The sequence below is a fragment of the Leopardus geoffroyi genome, chromosome B2 (genome assembly GCF_018350155.1).
Source record: "Leopardus geoffroyi isolate Oge1 chromosome B2, O.geoffroyi_Oge1_pat1.0, whole genome shotgun sequence".
In the NCBI taxonomy this organism is placed as follows: Eukaryota; Metazoa; Chordata; class Mammalia; order Carnivora; family Felidae; genus Leopardus; species Leopardus geoffroyi.
This window is the reverse complement of record NC_059332.1, coordinates 66,573,649-66,590,816: the sequence shown is the minus strand read 5'-3', so window position 1 is coordinate 66,590,816 and position 17,168 is coordinate 66,573,649. Positions and strand designations below refer to the sequence as shown.

The window sequence follows — 17,168 nt, the reverse complement described above, 5'->3', positions numbered from 1 at the left end:
CCAGCCCCAAAAGCATATTCGTTCGGGTCCCGGCCACCGAGTTGAAACCCTCGCTGATTCACCGGCTGTGAAGGCAGCCCCTTGGGTCTTCCGCCCCTCGCTGCCCTGGGTGCCTGGGCCTTGTACTCATCTGCAGCGGGGCGGTGATCCGAAGGCAGGGGCGGGGGAGGAGCCAGCCCCGGGCGGACAGGCGACTAGCGGTGGAAGTGGCTCAAAGGGGTTGTCCCGGACCTTCGAGAGGACCAGGCTAAAGCCTGGAGGTTTACTGCCGAGGGAAGGCATACTCCAATGTCTACATCACCTTTACAATTTAAACCAGGAACGGCAGAAGGAATATTCCGCACATCCCGGCCCGGCCGCCTTCTGGCCGCCCCACCCCCCAGCTGGAGCCGAAAGTAATTCATACAAAGGAGGACTCGCCTCAGCCTTGGGGAATCCCAGGGACCGTCGTTAAACTCTCGATAACCTAGAACCGAAGGCTCTCTCGACCCCACCTCCCCACCCACTCGCTCTTGTCATCATTTGGGTCAAAAGGAGCATGCGCGAGGCGAAGTGTGCTCTTCAGTGGGATGAGCGCACATCGCCCACGGTCCCCGAGAAGTAGGGGGGAAGGGACGGCGATTGAACGGGTGCCTGGTAGAGTTGGCGCGGGGTAAACTGGGAAAGTGGTGTCGTGTGCTGGCTCCGCCCTCTTCCCCGAGGGTGGGGGAGGATCGTATATAAGTGCCGTAGCCGCCTTGAACGTTCTTTTTCGCAACGGGTTTGCCGCCAGAACACAGGTGAGTACCGGGTGTGGTTTCCGCGGGCCTGGCCTCTTGGAGCCGGCTGCGGCCCTCGCGTGCCTGTTACAACTGCCGCGCCATCCAGGCGCTTTACGAGGTTCTTAACCCCAAATTTCGGGTTGTGAGTGGGTGGGAAGGTTTGCGGCCTTGCGTTTTTTCAGGATTCCCCCCCCCCCCCTTCGCCTCGTGCTTGGGTTGAGGCCTGGCTTGGGCGCCGTGGCCGCCGCGTGCGAATTCCCCGCACCTTCTCGCCCGCCTTGTCACAATCTTTTTAAGTCTCGAGCAAATTAACCGGTCCAGAAAAAGCTGCTATGCTTGTCCGCGTCAAGATAGTTTCGCGGAGGTTGGTCAGGATCTCAGCAGGGTGGGCTTTTTCGCGGTCGTCGGGTTTTTGGGGTTGTGGGGCCGCCGCGAGGCGCGGAGGGCGGTGGCGAGGCCGGCTCGTCCCGGCGCACATGTCCGGCGAGGCGGGGCCCACAAGCGGTGGCCACCCGAGTCGGGCGCGGGAGGGCACCGTGGAGTGGGACGGGCGGCTCTGGGGGCCAGCCTCGTGCCGTCCACCTCGGCCGTCCAGGCCGGCCCGCTCGGCACCAGTTGCGTGCGCGGAAAGATGGCCGCTCTCCGGCCCTGCTGCAGGGAGCTCAAAATGGAGGACGCGGCGGCCCGGGAGAGCGGGCGGGTGAGTCACCCACACAAAGGAAAAGGGCCTTTCCCTCTCCGGCCGCCGCTTCCTGTGACCCCACGGTGTACCCGGCGCCGTCTTGGCACCTCGATTTCTTCTCAACGACTTGGAAGCAGGCCTTCCTCGAGGGGGAGGGGATTTTGTGCGGTGGAGTTAACCCCACGCTTGGTGGGTGGAGACTAGAGTTGGGCCAGCCTGGCACTGGTAATTCTCCTTGGAATTTGCCCTTTAAGAGTTTGGATCGTGGCTTATTCTCAAGTCTTTGGGACAGTAGTTTTAAGGGTATTTTTCTTCCCAATTTAGGTGTCGTGAAAACCACCGCTAAACCTAAACCAAAATGGGAAAGGAAAAGACTCATATCAACATCGTCGTCATTGGACACGTAGATTCGGGCAAGTCTACCACTACTGGTCATCTGATCTACAAATGTGGTGGGATCGACAAAAGAACTATCGAAAAATTCGAGAAGGAGGCTGCTGAGGTAGGTGCAGCAACATAAAGAGGAAGGTAGTTGGAAGTAAGTCGGTTAGCAGGTGTTAGGTGGTAACTCAAAACTAGTCAGTAGTGTGGATCTGAATGTCCTACTTAAAGGTGGAATAAACTAGTGTTTGCTGTTAAACTTCTTACGTATGTTAACGTGAGTCATCTAACAGTTGTTGAACTGAAACTTCACGTTTCTGCTGAAGTGGGAGTAAGGGATTTCCAAGTTGAAGATGGATCATGTTTTAGTTCCCAAGTAACCCATTTTCAATTCTTACAGATGGGAAAGGGCTCCTTCAAGTATGCCTGGGTCTTGGATAAACTGAAAGCCGAACGTGAACGTGGTATCACCATTGATATCTCCCTGTGGAAATTCGAGACCAGCAAGTACTATGTGACCATCATTGATGCCCCAGGACACAGAGACTTTATCAAAAATATGATTACGGGCACATCTCAGGTTGGTATGATTAATAGTAACTTGAAAATAATGAGATTTGCCTTGTGCAATGGAAAAAGGGTGAGTTCATCCTTTTGAAGAAGATGTAACCGGATATGGTCTTGTTTTCTTTTCAAAGGCTGACTGTGCTGTCCTGATCGTTGCTGCTGGTGTTGGCGAATTTGAAGCAGGTATCTCCAAGAATGGGCAGACCCGTGAGCATGCCCTTCTGGCTTACACACTGGGTGTAAAACAACTTATTGTCGGTGTTAACAAAATGGATTCCACTGAGCCACCCTACAGCCAGAAGAGATACGAGGAAATCGTTAAGGAAGTCAGCACCTACATTAAGAAAATTGGCTACAACCCCGACACCGTAGCATTTGTGCCAATTTCTGGTTGGAATGGTGACAACATGCTGGAGCCAAGTGCTAATGTAAGTGACTTTCAAGACTTGGAGGAAGTGATGGAAGGGGACAGATGTTGAGACTAATTGACAACCATTTGGGGGATGCTAATTGACAATCTTGTTTTAGATGCCTTGGTTCAAGGGATGGAAAGTCACCCGTAAAGATGGCAATGCCAGTGGAACCACACTGCTTGAAGCTCTGGATTGCATTCTGCCACCTACTCGTCCAACTGACAAGCCCTTGCGTCTGCCCCTCCAGGATGTCTACAAAATTGGTGGTAAGTTGAACATCACTATCAGGACGTAACTTGTGCTGGTTGCTGCACTTTTTTCACGTAAGGTATTTGACACCATGCTGTAAATATTTCAGGTATTGGTACTGTCCCTGTGGGTCGAGTGGAGACCGGTGTTCTTAAGCCAGGCATGGTGGTCACTTTCGCTCCAGTCAATGTTACAACTGAAGTAAAGTCTGTTGAAATGCACCATGAAGCTTTGAGTGAGGCTCTACCTGGGGACAACGTGGGCTTCAACGTCAAGAACGTATCTGTCAAAGATGTTCGTCGTGGCAATGTGGCTGGTGATAGCAAAAATGACCCACCAATGGAAGCAGCTGGCTTCACAGCTCAGGTAACACTGGAAAGTGGCAATGTTCTCACTTAACTGCCAGACTTGGTGTTCTGAGGCTCATTAAATGCAACTCTTTTTCTCAGGTGATTATCCTGAACCATCCAGGCCAAATCAGTGCCGGATATGCACCTGTGCTGGACTGTCACACAGCTCACATTGCCTGCAAGTTTGCTGAGCTGAAAGAGAAGATTGACCGTCGTTCTGGAAAAAAGCTGGAAGATGGTCCCAAGTTCTTAAAATCTGGTGATGCTGCCATCGTTGATATGGTTCCTGGCAAGCCCATGTGTGTTGAGAGCTTCTCTGACTATCCTCCTCTGGGTAAGGATGACTTGAGTGTAATTAGAAACTTTACTGAAGATGGGAAATACCAGAACAAAGTTTCTGATGACAATCTTAAATTTGTTTTAATAGGCCGTTTTGCTGTTCGTGACATGAGACAGACGGTTGCTGTGGGTGTCATCAAAGCAGTGGACAAGAAGGCAGCTGGAGCTGGCAAGGTCACCAAGTCTGCCCAGAAAGCTCAGAAGGCTAAATGAATATTATCCCCAATACCTGCCACCCCAGTCTTAATCAGTGGTGGAAGAACGGTCTCAGAACTGTTTGTGTCAATTGGCCATTTAAGTTTAATAGTAAAAGACTGGTTAATGATAACAATGCATCGTAAAACCTTCAGAAGGAAAGGAGAATGTTTTGTGGACCATTTGTTTTTTTTGTGTGTGGCAGTTTTAAGTTATTAGTTTTTAAAATCAGTACTTTTTAATGGAAACAACTTTGACCAAAAATCTGTCACAGAATTTTGAGACCCATTAAAACAAAAGTTTAATGAGAAACCCGTGTCTTCTTTTGGTCAACACTATAAGCTTGTACTATTCAGGTAAAAAGATTAAGAGTTGCCCATAACCTATTCCTGGTGTTAACATCTGGTGAAACTGAGAATTGGGTTAAGGGTTTTTCCCCCCTGGGCTGGGAAACATTTTTACCACCTCAGGGAAAAGAAACAAGTACATAGAGGTATGGGAAAAGGGGATCTGCAACACAGTTTAGAACAGTAACACCATTAAGGTAGGTTATAAAAAGTTAAATTTTGTAAATCAAAGTCAACGTGTAAAATTTGTATACTATCACTATTGAGTAGACTTGATACATTGTCACAATTGAGTTTCCCACTTATTGGAATGCTTTGTCACATTTATAAATCTTGTAGTTTAAAGTATCCTGAAAGGTGAGGCATTCAATAACGTTATTGTATTTAATGGTAGAGTTCATTGTGTCCAAACTGTAGGAGAACAAAGTATATACTGGAATTTTAATGTCACTTGAGAACTAGAAATCCACCTCCAGTAGGAATTTTCATCTAAGCCAAGCTTGAGTGAAGAAGGGACATTGCTGTACTGGAGATTTAAAACCCAAAGTGGCAGTACTCAGCCTAAATGAGGACCTGTTTTGGACTGTAGGGTAAGCTTTGTTTTTAGTTGAATATGTTTTGAGATTTTGCTAAAAGTGTCCTTCCAAAATTGTTACCTAACAAGAAGCAATAAAAGAATGACCATTTGAAGTTAATTTGATGGATGAGATGGAAAGTGAAGAGCTCGTTAAACCCCACTGTGGTAATTTTGTAATTTATATAAACTGTATGTAGACTGGTAAATTAACAGTACTTTGGTTGACAACAACGTGGTCTTAAGTTCTTGCCTTTGGATAGCTGGCAAATCTCTTAACACTGGTGCATTCGATAGAACATTCCATGGATCCTGGCTAATTTGGACATTAATTTCATAAGACCCTATTTGATCTGTAAATTTTAAGTTGCTTTGAAAGAGGCAAAATCACAGGACACCTTGTGTTTTATAATGCAGACATTTACTAAGTAGAATGTATCTAAGAACTTTGTGGCCATAATGAGAACTGCAATTAAAATACTTTTTTTCTCTAAACTAGGTAAAATGCTTGGTCTCTGGGCAGTATTATCAGAGGCACTGTAAATTAAAAGTTAATAAGACTTTGTCTCCACAGCTCCAAAACACCCATTATTTTTTTCCTCTTATTTGTAAAAATATGTTGATTGCTATTGGTTTAAGATAAGGAGTGGAGATAGGTAAGAATCTTAAACAGCATGTTGGTAAACGGTAGCCAGCATAAGAAATCTTGTGTACTAGGAGGGATTTATTGTTCACCCCTTCCCCCCCCCCAAAATCATTTAGCTTCAGAAAATGGCTGCCACTAAATGGAGAAAGGGAAGTGGAAATAGTGTCCAGAAAAGCTGGGCCAGTTGGGATACTTAACTCCATAGAACCCAATGCAATATAACCTTGTGAAGGCAGTCATCTGTTTGGAGCACCATCTATTGGTAGTCCTGCAAATAATTTACAAACTGGTTTCAAAAATGAGTCTGTAAATTGAGAATATAGAAGTTAACTTTAGCTCTGTTGAACTTTATGTACTAATTGCATTGTTCGGATTGATTAAAATTAAGAGTGGTTTCATAAAACTAGAATGCCTCAAACTAGTGTTTGACCTTCAACCATGTTTAAAATTGGCCAGCTGTTGAATTACCCATGTTTGTGATCTTGAAATTTGTCCTGGGAATTCTGGTGTGATTTCAGAATATGGGGGAAAGCATTCTCTCTTTTTTAATGTTTAGTTTTGACATGGAGCATGAGTTGGGGGAGGGGCAGAGAGAGGGAGACAGAAGCTGGTTCCAGGCTCCTGACCTGTCAGCACAGAGCCCGACTTGGGGCTTGAACTCATGAACTGTGAGATCATGACCTGAGCCAAAGTCGCTCAACCAACTGAGCCACCCAGGTGCCCCTAGGAGGAAAGCATTCTGATTCAGGACTTAAAACAGATCCTTAGTAAGGCATATTTGATTTTTAAAAAATTATTCTGTTAGTGTCCTTTCAGACTGCCAGAATAGATAATCAAATCTGGTTTTGGCCAAATCAGCTCTAATTTATGCGTTTATCCCTTAATCTTCTAGCCTCTTAAGAGCATGAGAATTCATTTGGTTGCTAAAGTTTGGGTTCAGCCCGACATAAAGGCTACTGGCTGCATAAGTGGTGCAAACCCCTTGATTTTAAGTAGTTTTCAGTATGGAGTGTAAGAATCCTGGTGAATGTTACTGGGCTTGCATTTCACGTTTCAATTGGTTTTCTGCTAAGTTCAGCCCCAAGCTCTCCACCCAAAACATTTCTTGGCCATAAGTGTTCACAAATTCTAAAATGGCCAACTCTTAAAAAAGGGTAACAGTTTGTTGGGTGTTAATGTGACTATTAGGCTTTAGATTGGTAGTAGAATATGTTCATTTTGTTACCATGAAATGCAGGAATACTCAATTTAAGATTTCATTCTGGTACCTGGTGCCTTGGAGTGAACCACCTTCCAGGTCCTGCAAAAGAAGAGTGAGTTGAGTGCAAGCTGTTTCAGCTGAGAGGAACAAAACAGGTTTACCTTCCTGAAGTTTTCTTTATTCTGTTTTATAATGTCTTTCACTTCCAAACCCATAGGTTTTCTCATCCAGTTGGTAAGTCTCTGGGAATTTCCATGACTTAAAATTGAAACTTAATGATGTCTAGGAGACTGCCACATGGTTCCTGAAAGGTAGTTGACCCCTGGAAATCATTGAGAAGGATCATGATTTTGTCCTTTTCCTAAATAGAGAAATAGGAACTAAGTGTCCTGTCCATCAATCACTGGCAGAAATGAGTGAAATAAGGAAAATAGTCATTCACCTTGGACTACCCTTAAGGGGCCCATAGGTCTCAAAAGTTTTGAGCTCTGGTTTTTGTGGGAGACTACATAACAAAGATAATGCTAAGTTAATGTTAACAATTACTTCCTGAGTAAGCAAAAAGTATTAACACTTGGGCAATTGAAAGTTGGTTAATGTTTTTGCATACATTGAAAAATCACCTTTTTAAGAAAAGTTTTACAAGTTAACTGTTTCATATCTAATTTTTTTCATGGACAGTTTGTCCATTTGGTGGTTTTCCAGTATGGGAAGTTTATGAATTGGACTGTTCACCTGTAGGTTTGTGACTATAGGTTGTCTGTGTAAATACTTAGCAGTGGGATCACTGGATTGTATGGCAAGTGTATGTATACCTTTTGTAGGAAACTCCCAAACTAGTAATCGATTTTTTAGCTGCACTATTCCTAGGCATTGGAGATAGAATTGCATACAAAATGGACAGGTCTTGTCACTTGAGTTTATAATCCAGTGGGGGAGGTAGATCCTACCTTAAATGAGCAGGTAATTCTGAATTGTGTTGATGCTATGAAGAAAAATGCCTTGTCAGGCATAACTTGAGATCTGAAGGACAAGTAGGAGTTACTGGAGAATATGAAAACATTAGACATCCAAATGTCTAGTGAAAAAAGTAACAAGGACACACAAATTGAAAGAATCTAAGTCTTTTGTAAATCTAACTTCAACTGAGTATATTCATTGAAGTCTGCTTGAATACCTCATCAATGTATATGTCACTCATTGGAGGGCAGAGGCCTTAGGGCAAGTTATTAATACCCTCATTACAGATGACAGACTGAGGTAGAGTAGCTCCTAAGTCATCTATTGCTGGATCAGCTTTTTGTCTCCATTCTATTTGCTTGCTAGTGACCTAAAACTTAAGTTCTTTTGTAAGGTAATTGAACTATTTTACTTCATTTTACAAGAATAATTTACTTGATCCCAATTATATCTTTTTGAAAAAAAACCTTTGATCTCTATACCCAAAGTGGGGCTTGAACTCATGACCCTGAGATCAAAAGTTGCATGTTCCCTCGACTGAACCAGCCAGGCACCCCCAATTAATACCCTTTGGTCACATCTACACTAAACCGTTCTTAAGCTGTTTCTGAACCTTAGGTCACAGGGTTTCTAGATTCTATCTATGCTGTTCCCCTTTCCAGTGTATAGCTTTTTAAACTTTTTATCAAAATTAAATCTGTGGATGTACAAGTGGGTAGTCTCTTCCGTTGACCCAGGAGACCCAGGAGTCTGCCTGACTTGGACTTGAAAAGCTGTCCCTTTAATCTGTGCATAACTGTCCATCTCAAGATTGTTCTGAGGATGAAATGAGTTAGTTGGTGTGGACTCTAGCCCAGTACCTGGCCTATTGTAAAAGGCCAGTAATAAAAGGTAGCTTTTATTGCAGTTGTTGGAAGATCCATTGCTTCTTTAAAAGTTTTTTTTTCTAACGTTTTTTTTTTTTTAAACGTTTATTTTTGAGACAGAGCATGAACTGGGGAAGGGTCAGAGAGAGGGAGACACAGAATCTGAAACAGGCTCCAGGCTGTCAGCACAGAACCCGATGCGGGGTTTGAACTCACGGACCGCGAGATCATGACCTGAGCTGAAGTCGGCCGCTCATCCGACTGAGCCACCCAGGCGCCCCTCTAAGGTTTATTTTTGAGACCAAGACAAAGCATGAAGGGGGGAGGGTCAGAGAGAAAGGGAAAAGTTTTTTAAATGTTTATTCTAAGAGTGAGTATAAGAGAAGCAGAGGAGTAGAGAGAAAATCCCAAGCAGGCTCCACTCTGCAGACCCTGACATGGGGCTCAAACTCCTGAACCCTGCAATCGACCTGAGCCAAAAGCAAGGGTCAGTTGCTCAGTGGACTGAGCCACCCAGGTTCCCTAAGGAGGTTATAACACAGATTATGATCAAATATCATCTGACTTTTTAAATGCAAATTACATTTTAGATGTTTAATTGCATTGTCAAGTTTTTTAAATAAAACTTTGGTGGTAACTAGGTTCATAGAAAAGTTGGGAAGATAGGGTAAGAGTTTCAGTATACCCCTCACCTAGTTTGTTTCCCGTTAACGTCTCCCATTCCCATAGTATAGTACATTTGTCAAAACCATGAAACCATTGTTACCTTACTATTTCCAGGCTTTATTCACATTTCAACAAGTATCCAATCTGACACTCATTTTATTTTTGAGAGTAAGAGGGACAGCATGAGTGGGGGAGGGGCAGGAAGCGAGGGAGACACAGAATCCGAAGAAGGCCCCAAAGCCCTGAGCTGTCTGGCACAGGAGCCCTATGGGGGCTCTAACTCAAACCAGAAACAGACCTGAGCGGAACTCAACTGAGACACCCAGGCACTCCTGTCTTGGTTACTTTTAAAAACTGAGAAGTGCCTGGGTGGCTCAGTTAAGTGTCCTCACAATTCAGGAGTTCTGAGCCCCACATCGGGCTCTGCTGACAGCCTGGAGCCTGCTTCAGATCCTGTGTCTCCCTGTTTCTCTCCCTCCCTCCGTCTCTCTCAAAAATATTTTTTTTAAAAACCTCAAATATTGAGGCATCTGGGTGGCTCATTGGGTTAAGCATCTGACTTCAGCTCAGATCACCATCTCGACATCACAGTTCCAAGCCCCACATGGGGCTCTCTGCTCTAGGCACGAAGCTTACTTCAGGTCCACTGACCCTCTCTCTGTCCCTCCCCCACCCCTGTGCGCACCTGTGTGCTCTCTCAAAAATACTTAAACATCAAATGTTGGGAGTTTACATTTATCCCTGCTATATCTCATCTTGTTGGGGTAATATTGAATCTGGAACCTGCTATGTAAGCATGTTAAATAAAAATGTGGACTTTGTTTATATATCTAATATTTATATTTCTGTAGTTTTATTTAAATTATTACTAGGTACCAAATAAGGTCCAAAAACAGACTTGAGCTATTGCGCTTGGAGAACTATTCTTTGATTATGAATGGTCCAGCCACCTGCAAATTCACCTAATATTAAAATCTGGGTCCTATTTTGTTTGCCATTTTGATCACAACCATGAAAATTTTAGCAAATGAGTAAAAGTGAGGTGAAGTAGGTAATAGCTTTAAGTTTCCTTTTTTTGGCAGATAAAAATTATTTGCTGTGCCACTTAAGGTCAAGATGTGAGTAAAATCTATACTAGGATTTAAATATTCTGTCTTATTAACCAATCATTCACAACCTCAAAGAGTTTGAGTTATTTTAGCTTTTTGTCAAAATTTACATCCAAAAGTGATCAAAGCAGCAACATATGCAGTCCGGGTATTCCCTTTAACACGATTTCTTCTGAGGCGTGATCTAAAATGTAGATTACTGCTTACGTAAAGCAGAACAGGTTTGAAAATAGACATAAGTCAAAGGTAGGTAGGATATCCTACTGAGAGTAACTGGCAGCAAAGACCGTGTGGTCTCCCTGCAAACGTGATTCCCAGAGATTAAGTGACTTGGTTAAATTTTCAGTAAAATCGTGATTAGGAGAATATTCTAGTTGGTGGTGTGACAAACAGTAGGGTTTCCACATAAGTCATTTGAGTTTGGAGTTCCAGGGCTATTTGGAGCCACCCAAACTGAGGAAGTGGTTCTCTCAGACTTCTGATGAGGGCATCTGCCAGGCCTCCTGGGCCTGGGTTGTAACCATTGAAGTAGAAGGGATGCTGCTGTATCAACAAAGGAAGGGCCTTACCCAGCCTTGACCTGCAGCCCCTCTCTTTAGCTGTTATCACACCTTGATTGACCATTTGGACATCTCTGTTGAGCCTCCTACAAGATTCTGTGTTGACCTGCAAACTCAGTAAATGTCTACCAAGAGATAAGATGATTTTTATTCAGTTAGGGTTGGGTGGAGGGAACATTTTCTTGTAGCTAAATCTTTATATTGAGGTTAGGGAATACATCTCTTAGAACTCAGTTTCTCATATTTTATGTAACTTTATGAATGTTTTTCTTCAAAGCTCTGGTATCTGTCATTGAAGTTTGTTAAACTGTTCCTCCCCCCCCCCCCCCCCCCACCCCGCTTTAGGTTGCTCTGTATGAATTGGAACTACAGAAAATTCAGTAAGTTTCCTTTTCATTGCTTGAAACATGTCATGTGTGCTGGTCTTCTATGATACACAGTTTAGAATAATGTTTTTTTCTAAATTTAGGTAGTCTATTTTTTTATGTATCTTAACATGCAGACTTAAATTTTGATTGTCATGTTTTAAATAGTGTAGACCAAATCTGAAACAGAATTCAAAGAGCAACCAACATAAAGACTAAATTTGAATGAAGCACTGTTTGAAAAATAGTTGTTTAGCCTAGCAAACGCTAGAAAAGTACTACTGTTTTCCAAGTATATGAAGAGTATTTTAAATCTGCAGAGAATGCTGCTCAAAGTGAAATTCACATTTTAAATTCCCCTACAGTCTCTAAACTCTGGAATAACCCTTAGATCGAGTGCTATAATGGTTCATTAAGCATGGCAACTCTGTAAATGCTTAACATGACATAGGCTACAAAAGGTGGGAGTGGGAAATTGAAGGTTAAGCCAAGAGAAAGAGACATCGATTGCTTAGGACAGCCGGAGAAACTTTTCATACAATGGAGGACTTCTGGTCCTTAGGAGGAAACAAATCATTGAAAATGGCAGAAAAGGTATTGTGAAACCAGAATCCCTGAGATCCATGCTCAACAGCAACTTGCAATTATACTTTAATCACATGACTTAACCAGGCTACAGCATAGAAAGAGTTCAATAAGTTTTTAAGTTTTTTTTTAAAAATTCTTTGAGAAATACACAGATGTTAAAGAATTGGGGGTTTTGCCCTAAGGAAGTAGTGCTATTTCTTCAAACAGATTAGTCTTATATTTCTTACTGTGGATCCTAGTAAAGAAAAAAATTTTCTATTGCAACACAGTATAAACAGTATTTCATTGCATCAAAGATGATTACCTATGATTATGACACAAATTTCATGACTTGCTAATGAATTGCAGCCAGCAGTTTGAGAATGTTGATTTAGAAGTCCGTTGACAGGCGCACCTGAGTGGCTCAGTTGGTTAAGTGACTTTGGCTCAGGCCATGATCTTATGGTTCGTGGGTTCGAGCCCTGTGTTGGGCTCTGTGCTGACAGCTCAGAGCCTGGAGCCTGCTTCAGATTCTGTGTCTCTCTCTGCCCCTCCTCTGTTCATTTTCTCTCTTTCTCAAAAATAAACATTAAAAAAATTTTTTTATAAGTCAGTTGACAGTCAAAATGAGGTTCTAAATCAAAACAAATGCATCCTTTCTGTAGGGTATAAGAGCTGAGGTGGTCAACCTATACTTGTCCAGACAGGCATTCAAGTATGCCCAAAGCTTACATTTGAAAAAAATGTGGTCTTGCCCACAAATATAACCCATTACCCATTGGAAGGTGGAATGGCTTTCTTTTAGACTTGAATTTCTGTAATATAGCATGAGTTTTCTGCACAACCAACTTCAATCAGCAGTACGGATTATTTGGATTCCTGAGGCAGCACACAGTAAAATTAATTGCAATCTAGTTTCTGCCAAAACCAGCTGAGACAATGGATATTTATGGAGGCAAGCTAGTGGTTCTCACAGTTGGCTGGGCATTGAAATAACCTATGGAGTTTGTTAAACATGGATATCAATACCTTTCCAGGCCAGCTGAATCAATTGCTTATGATAAGGCATTGCCCCCTACTTTTACAAGCTCTGTTAGGAATTCTGAGGTGAGGTTTAAGAATCCTTGGTCAAGGGCTTGCCAGTCATACATTTCTTTACAGGTTTTTGTTTTAAAAAACAGCTCTATTGGGGCGCCTGGGTGGCGCAGTCGGTTAAGCGTCCGACTTCAGCCAGGTCACCATCTCGCGGTCCGTGAGTTTGAGCCCCGCGTCAGGCTCTGGGCTGATGGCTCAGAGCCTGGAGCCTGTTTCCGATTCTGTGTCTCCCTCTCTCTCTGTCCCTCCCCCGTTCATGCTCTGTCTCTCTCTGTCCCAAAAATAAATAAACGTTGAAAAAAAAAAAAAAAAAAACAAAAACCGCTCTATTGACACAAGTCATATACTGTAAAATTTACCCTTTAAAAAAATTTTTTTTAATGTTTGTTTATTTTTGAGACAGAGACAGAGCATGAACGGGCGAGGGTCAGAGAGGGGGAGACACAGAATCCGAAGCAGGCTTCAGGCTCTGAGCTGTCAGCACAGAGCCCGACGCGGGGCTTGAACTCACAGACTGTGAGATCATGACCTGAGCCAAAGTCGGACACTTAACCGACTGAACCACCCAGGCGCCCCAAAATTTACCCTTTTAAAGTGTACATACAATTCAGTGGTCTTCAGTATCTTCATAGAGTTGTGCAACCATCGTCACAGTCTAATTTCAGAACATTTTCATCACCTTATAGAAGAGGTACCCTTTTTAAGGGCAAAGAAGCCACCCCAGGAGTCTCCTTTTACCATTTGTTGGGTCAGTTTGCACACAAGCCTCAGGCCTAGACCAAACACTGGGTGGGGGGGGGGGGGGGGGGCTGCAATGACTGAGATGGGCTTAAATTAATGAAGATTTAGCTCCTGGAACTGTGAAGGAAAGAGTAAACCATGGTTTTTTGGAAAGGACAATGGGCAGATGTGATTATTAGGAAGACGGCCCAGCAGTGCTTATCATAGGCAAATTAATTATCTCCAAGTCTTGTTTCCCTTGTCTCCAGAACAAGGACAACTTTATCATGGGGTTAAGTGCAACAGTGCACTCCCTATCTGATACATAGGGAACATTATTAGGTAGTAGCTACTTTTATAAGATCATTAGCAAAGGCACTGTTTTCCCTAAGAGGTTATGTGATAAGTTTCTCTTAGATTTTCATAATAGGAAAAAGTTTTCTCTTGGTCCCCTTGATGACACAAAACCGTATCACTGACAGGAAGCTCAGCTAGAATTTTAACATTAAAGTGGGATCTGCCTTTTCCTCAGCTGATCCTTAATTTTCTTCTCTTTAAAATGTCTCAAGTATATTTTTAGAAATAAGCAGGGGATAAATTATCAGTAAGTAAATAGGTTTTAGAGCTGAGCTACATATACATTGAGGTTTTTTAAAAAATTGTAAGATATACACAACATAAAATTCACTTTCTTAACCATTTTTAAGTGTTCAGTGGCATTAGGTACATTCAAATTGTTGTGCAATCATCACCACCGTACTCCCGAACTCTTCATCTTGCAAAAACAAACTCTGTACCCATTAAACAATAACTCCACATTCTTCTCTACCCCCAACCACCATTCTGCTTTGTCTCTAGGCTAATCTGACTACTCTAGGTACCACATATAAGTGGAATCATAGAATACTGTCCTTTTTTGACTGTTTCTTTCACTTAGCATAATGTTCTCTAAGCTCATCCATGTTGTAATGTGTGTCAGAATTTCCTTTCGAGGCTGGAAAGTATTTCACTGTTACTTATATACATTTTGTTTACCCCATTCATCTGTTGATGGACGCTTAGGTTGCTTCCACCTTTTAGCTGTTGTGAATAATGCTACTATGAACATGACCCTTGAACAGGGTCTTCAAGACCTTGCTTTCAATTCTTCTGGGTATATACTCAGGAATGGAATTGCTGTGTCATACAGTAATTCTTTTAATTTTGGCAGGGGGAGCAGCTACACCAATTTACTTTTCCACCAACAGTGCATAAGGGTTCAAATTTCTCTGGGGCGCCTGGGTGGCGCAGTCGGTTAAGCGTCCGACTTCAGCCAGGTCACGATCTCGCGGTCCGTGAGTTCGAGCCCCGCGTCAGGCTCTGGGCTGATGGCTCAGAGCCTGGAGCCTGTTTCTGATTCTGTGTCTCCCTCTCTCTCTGCCCCTCCCCCGTTCATGCTCTGTCTCTCTCTGTCCCAAAAATAAATAAACGTTGAAAAAAAAAATTTCTCCACAGGCTTGCCAAGGCTTGTTTTCTGTTTATCTGATAATAGCCAGCCTGTTAGGTGCGAGATGGCATCTCACTGTGAATTTCATTTGCATTTTCTTGATGACTAGTAATGCCGTGCAACATCTTTTCACATGGCTATTGGCCATTTATATATATTTTGGGGAGAAATATTCAAGCCCTTTGCCCATTTTTTAATTGGGTTATTTGGGGGTTTTGCTGTTGTTGAGCTGTAGTTGTCTTTTAAATATTCTGAATATTAACCTGTTATTAGATATAGTATTCTTCCATTCTATGGGTTGCCTTTTCACTCTGTTGTGTCCCTCGCGTCTTACATTAGGAAGTACTAAATATCTGCTTCATAAATAAAATGAGTATCATAAAAATAAATCTCACTTTCATATTAGGAGCAGGAAAACACAGTACAGGAAGGTAGGGAGGAAACGAAGCTGAAGAGAATGTGAAGACAGGAGTTATGGCGACAGGCAAACATAAAAGTATATAGTTCTTGATATTTATGTCATAAATATTTTTATCCCATTTAATTATTCACTTTAAGTTTTAGTTTTGTCACCCGCTGCCTTTAGTAATATTCATTCATTCATTCATTCAAAAAAGCATGTATGTCCTGAGTGTCTACAACTATGGCATTGCAAGCATTCAAGAGGTTTATATTTTAAGAGGGTAAGCCAGATATTGCAAATTAAGGTGGAATTAAATAAATGCAAAAATAAAAGTGTTGTGAAGAGGGAGCCTAAGAGGAACGGGTGATTTTCACTATGTGCCCTCCAGCATAAGCATCTCTGCCAGCTCAGGATGATCTAATCTCTGTCGGCTTAACCGACTGGGCCACCCAGGCACCCCAAGTGAGGTAATTTTGTAAAAGTTAACACATTTTAAATTACAGATTTAAAGAGGTTTCACATCCTAAACCAAATGGCAGAACCTAAAACAAATGTCAGGGGCACCTGGGTGGCTCAGTCACTTAACCATCCAACTTCAGCCTGGGTCATGATCTCATGGTTTGTGAGTTTGACACCCCACATTGAGCTCTGTGCTGACAGCTCAGAGCCTAGAGACTGCTTCAGATTCTGTGTCTCTCTCTCTCAAAAATAAACATTAAAAAAAAAAAAAAGGTTTTCTGTCAAACATTTTTTCAGTGAGAGTCACTATTGTGATGGATTTGCATTATAAAAAACTTGAATTTCCTAGTATGTGTAGTGTCACTAGGCCCAAATTACAGCTATCAAGAACCTTAAGAACTTTCTATTTCCTCAAGATAAATTTTTGTTATATTCCATTCATTAGGCACCCCATTTACTGCTTTTACTCTTGTCTTTAACCAGAAAAAAGTTTTAAAACGGCAATTTCCCTTGTAGTGCTAAACAGGTAGTGTAAGATGCCTTCTTTTTCTTAATGTTTATTTTTTTTGAGAGAGGGAGAGAGACAGAGCATGAGCGGGGGAGGGGCAGAGAGAGGTGGACACAAAATCTGAAGGAGGCTCCAGGCTCTGAGCTGTCAGCACAAGGCTCAACATGGCTCTGAAATCGGCCACTTAACTGCCTGAGCGACCCAGATGCCCCTACCTTCTTTTTACAATATAGTATTATGAACAGTGTTGCCTCTGTAAGAATTATGCCCAGGAATAACCACAACTAAAGTAAAAGTTAACCAATTTTTGAAATTACTAAATCAAATATCAAAAAGAATTTATCATTGCTAAATGATCATTACAAATACTTTTCACCTGCTACTGATATTGACTACCTTAATGGAAAAACTAAAATTAGATGAAACAGGGGCGCCTGGGTGGCTCAGTCGGTTGAGCGTCCAATTTCGGCTTGGGTCATGATCTCGCGGTTTGTGAGTTCGAGCCCCACGTCGGTCTCTGTGCTGACCGCTCAGAGCCTGGAGCCTGCTTCAGATTCTGTGTCTCCTCTCTCTGCCCATCCCCTGCTTGTGCTGTCTCTGTCTCTCAAAAATAAATAAATACATGTAAAAAAAATTAAAAAAATTAGATGAAACAAATCCATGAAAACTGAGCTATATCTGAGCAGCTATATAGCATTA

General features: G+C 42.5%; 1 protein-coding gene across 4 annotated transcripts; it reads left to right on the top strand.

Annotated features, from left to right (window-relative positions):
* Positions 1-227: 227 nt before the first annotated feature.
* Positions 228-4,249, top strand: EEF1A1 (eukaryotic translation elongation factor 1 alpha 1). 4 transcript variants are annotated; one of them, XM_045498777.1, is made up of 8 exons: positions 228-395; positions 1,768-1,945; positions 2,225-2,404; positions 2,523-2,819; positions 2,920-3,070; positions 3,163-3,419; positions 3,503-3,737; positions 3,831-4,249. In XM_045498777.1, exons 2-8 carry the CDS (start codon positions 1,802-1,804, stop codon positions 3,953-3,955), a joined length of 1,389 nt encoding a protein of 462 aa, XP_045354733.1. In that variant the 5' UTR covers positions 228-395; positions 1,768-1,801; the 3' UTR covers positions 3,956-4,249. The 4 variants fall into 4 exon arrangements, with proteins under 4 accessions (XP_045354733.1, XP_045354730.1, XP_045354732.1 ...); XM_045498774.1 differs by lacking the exon at positions 228-395 and adding an exon at positions 706-779; XM_045498776.1 differs by lacking the exon at positions 228-395 and adding an exon at positions 787-879.
* Positions 4,250-17,168: the final 12,919 nt, after the last annotated feature.

Coding starts and splice junctions, on each gene's coding strand:
- EEF1A1 (XM_045498777.1), top strand. CDS start 1,802: ATGGGAAAGGAAAAGACTCATATCAACATCGTCGTCATTGGACACGTA. Junction 1,946..2,224: donor TCGAGAAGGAGGCTGCTGAG/GTAGGTGCAGCA, acceptor CAATTCTTACAG/ATGGGAAAGGGCTCCTTCAA. Junction 3,420..3,502: donor CAGCTGGCTTCACAGCTCAG/GTAACACTGGAA, acceptor TCTTTTTCTCAG/GTGATTATCCTGAACCATCC.